This window comes from Pieris napi, chromosome 13 (assembly GCF_905475465.1).
Source record: "Pieris napi chromosome 13, ilPieNapi1.2, whole genome shotgun sequence".
In the NCBI taxonomy this organism is placed as follows: Eukaryota; Metazoa; Arthropoda; class Insecta; order Lepidoptera; family Pieridae; genus Pieris; species Pieris napi.
The window spans coordinates 1318423-1322128 of record NC_062246.1 but is presented as its reverse complement, the minus strand read 5'-3'; the positions used below and the strand labels follow the sequence as shown (position 1 = coordinate 1322128).

At 28.8% G+C, this 3706-nt stretch overlaps 1 protein-coding gene across 1 annotated transcript; it reads right to left on the bottom strand.

Moving 5' to 3' along the window:
- Positions 1-897: 897 nt before the first annotated feature.
- On the bottom strand, positions 898-2908 carry LOC125055587 (dihydrofolate reductase). The gene is made up of 4 exons (XM_047658043.1): positions 2681-2908; positions 2291-2462; positions 1900-2010; positions 898-1122 (listed from the first exon to the last, which is right to left on the bottom strand). The coding sequence occupies exons 1-4, from the start codon at positions 2764-2766 to the stop codon at positions 931-933; spliced, it is 561 nt and encodes a 186-aa protein (XP_047513999.1). The 5' UTR covers positions 2767-2908; the 3' UTR covers positions 898-930.
- Between the last annotated feature and the right edge of the window lie 798 nt (positions 2909-3706).

The following is a 3706-nucleotide window of genomic DNA, read 5'->3' as shown; positions in this document are numbered from 1 at the left end:
CGTTACAGGTATAAGAAAATCATTATTTTTTTAAGTAGTACTTATGACTTTATAAGTATACCTATCACAGAGTAACAGCCATAATTAAGTAACGAGGAAGAATAAACGCATGAACATTAACAAGTCTTATAATTTTATTTTGTTAAACCTATCAAAATCTACATGCCTTTAGCTGTATACATTTTAAATACTTCCTTGTAATACCAGAATCTCATGCAGTAAAGAACGAAATCAAGAAATTCCGTGTAAGAAAATATACAAATAGGTAATAATATAACAGGCCAACATGCAAGTCGTAAAGCACGCGGGATATGCGATCCAAAATTTTATGTTGAGTTATTATGCCGCGCGCTTGATATTGAAATATCTACAAATTAATGGCATATAAGAACGTCGCTGCAGATTATTTAATGCTATAAATAAAATGTTCGATAATTTTTATATTGTTATTAATATTTATTTCTTTTGTTAATTTCCTATTATATTATAATAACTTGATCATTCAACGACAGCGTGATGTCTTAAACAATAATAATTATTTTTATAATTGTTAAACTTTTATATAATTACTTATAAAAAAATGTATCTTCGCTTGGTTAGTAAGTAGTTAAAACAATTTATACTACCAATAATTAAGAGAAAACAATATATTATATCATTTATTGCATTTGTTTAAGAAAAAATTTCTTAAGAGGCTAGTTTAACGACATATAAGTGATCCTAAACTTGCTTTAAAATGTACATTGTAGCTGTCGCTATCGTGTGTCTCGTGTCACGTTAAATTAGTAAATTTAATTAAACATTTTAATAATTCATATTTATTATATATTCTTAATAAACATAAAAAAATAACATCTATTATTTTCTTCCTTAAGATTTTATATTAAATTAAAAACATTCAACAAACGTAATTTTTATTCACAACCTTCACTAGTAACATTTCTTATAAACTCTAGTATAATATTCGATTCCATTTTCAGTATGCTTATCGCTTACAACGCCATCTTCGTTTACAAGTTGGAACTGTTTTCTATCAAAATCAGGAAAAAAGGTATCACATTCATATTTTTTTTGGATCTCAGTTAAATATATTTTTTCACAATTTGGGTGTTCAATAGCTGCCTGAAAAGAAAAAGAACATACATATATGTATTAGATATAAGAATTGCAGAATTAACCATTAATCTAACAGTGCTATCCAAAATAAAACGCATATATATATTACAAAAAATTAAAAGCCTGAGAGCGACATCTACTACTGTTTTAAGACAAATCTGATTCAATACCTTGAAACAGTTAATGAATTAAAAGAACTATCTATAATAGGTATTTATTTATGCTAAGATTTAGAAAATTAAAATAGTCCTCTTACTAATGCTATATACTAGTCTCATAAAATTGGTGCTTAGTCAAGGAATTACTTTAACATCTAGTAATAAGAAAAAAATTATCCAAAGTTGCTAGAATGGGTGTCTTCACTAATTTGTCTCTTATAAGCAAGTAGAAGATTAGCCTGCTGTGCCTAGCATGTCATCCATTTTTGTCGAAGACAATCCTGTTTCTTCACAACATAGTACAACCTCATTGTTTAGCATTGCATGGTCTGGTAACTATTTAATCATGAGACAACCATGTTGAGTAGACAGTATTACAAATTTAATTGAGTTTAATCTATATTTATACCATATACCCGATTCTTAATATATTTCTTATAAATATATACTTTACTTATTATTGATACATATAAAAAATTAGTTTATGGTAGCGTGTTGGCAACATAAACTATAGATAGTTTTGTCTGTCCACGAGGTTGAACAAATTCATAGAACTCATATATGAATTTGTTCAATGATACATTATTTTCTTTATGGAACAAAACAAAATTAAGATTTTACTTACTTTATAGATGTGTGAACCACCAATAACCCATGCAGCTTCAATGTCGGAACGACTCTCTATTAGCTTGATAGCTTCATCTAAATTATTTACAACTTCCACACCATTTGGGACCTAGAAATAAGAATAAATAAAATATTACCTTCAGAACTATGAAAATTTCATTCATATTTATGAAACAAAACAACACACAGGTCATGGTTAAAATTACCTTAGAGTATTTCTAGGTAGACTTGTAGGTTTAAAATATTACACATTTGATAATAAATTGATTATTAAATCCTTAAAGTTATTAAGTTAAATATATTTTTTACAGTTTTCATCTATCTATATCGTAACCAGATCTATCACAAATGGGGATCTACTTCCTATAGATAGTGAATGTTAAATTTACCCCTTTTTTGACTTCATCAACATTTCTAGTTAGGACAATATTGATTCTGTCGGACAAAGGTTTATATTTTGGTGGAATGCAATCCCATGTTACTCTTCCCATTATAACAGCATTCTGCCTGGAGTTATCCTGAACCACAGATGTCATTTTGGTGAAGTATGCCATCTCGTTTCTGTAAGTACCAATTAGTAATAAGTAAATGAGTTTCAATAGGAAAAACTACATTATTCTATAGTCGGAAATTATTATGAAAAATTTTATATTGATTTTTTTTGTACAGTCATTCCTTGTCTTGATGTATAGTGCTGTTAGACTTTTGTTCACGCTTGATTGTTTTTAAATATGTGGCAAGCTACCTCAAAACTAGGGTAATAATTAAATTATACATACTTTAAACGCCAAGGAAGAGTTCCATTAACACCGATTCCCATATTTTCGCACGCTGCAGCAATCAAGTTTAATTTAATCTTTGGCATAATGATGAAACAAGTTTTTACGATAAAGCTATCGCACTCGATTTCAAACAATAACTAATGAATAATAAAGAGGTGAAAGAAAAAAAAGTTTGATTTCTAAGTTCTAACATTCCAGTTTCTGCTTTCCCGGCAAAAATTTACCGCTCTAAAGTGTAAATTGTAATGATTGTCAGTTGTCATTTATATTATATAGTAGTCTGGATTGTCATAATTATCTGTATAAACAGATTATGCACTCAAGAATCATTTTTTGGATTTGTGGACTAGATTAATATTTAATTGCCTAGACTGGGCGTAAACTGCACGAGATAGCTATACTTTAAGGTGTGTATGTTTTTTGAAGACGTGTATTTTATTAAAATGTGAATTGTGAATAAAGTTTAGTATTAATGCTAGAAATCTAAGAACCTCTTAGACAAGTGGGTCACACATATATATTTTCTCTAAGTCTAGTTAGATATTTTCCAATCCAGGTTCAGTTTTTTAAGTCAAATATCGAAATAACAACGCGACACCAAAAAACCACCGTTTCTATGATCCTTCCACTCTAATAATAATATAACGTTGTTTCTCTGTATCGCTGTCTTACTCTTGTAATAGGTACCTCTCATTTGACATACGTTTATTACAGATGAATGCAGAACTCTTAATATTTAGAATAAGATACTTGCCCAGATCCTGTCTTTGGAAGTATGAAATTAAATCGTCAATAAATTATTATGCATATTGCACTCAGATAGGAGAATAAACTGACCTAACTATCTTTTGACTTACAATTATTGAATATCAGTAGCCACTGGCATACTATGTCGTTTTAGATTCGACTTAAATAAATTATGTAGGCCCACGTGGGTGTCTTGTATATAACTGTATACTTCTATGAGTATAAATGATCACAATGACCCTGATACAATTTGTAATTATTACATTATATGTTATC

Bases quoted from the DNA above. Each gene is read 5' to 3' on its own strand.
- LOC125055587 (XM_047658043.1), bottom strand. From the start codon at position 2,766: ATGCCAAAGATTAAATTAAACTTGATTGCTGCAGCGTGCGAAAATATG. The intron at 2,463-2,680 runs GTATGTATAATT...TGGTACTTACAG, and splicing joins ACTCTTCCTTGGCGTTTAAA to AAACGAGATGGCATACTTCA. The intron at 1,123-1,899 runs GTAAGTAAAATC...TTTTCTTTTCAG, and splicing joins GTGGTTCACACATCTATAAA to GCAGCTATTGAACACCCAAA.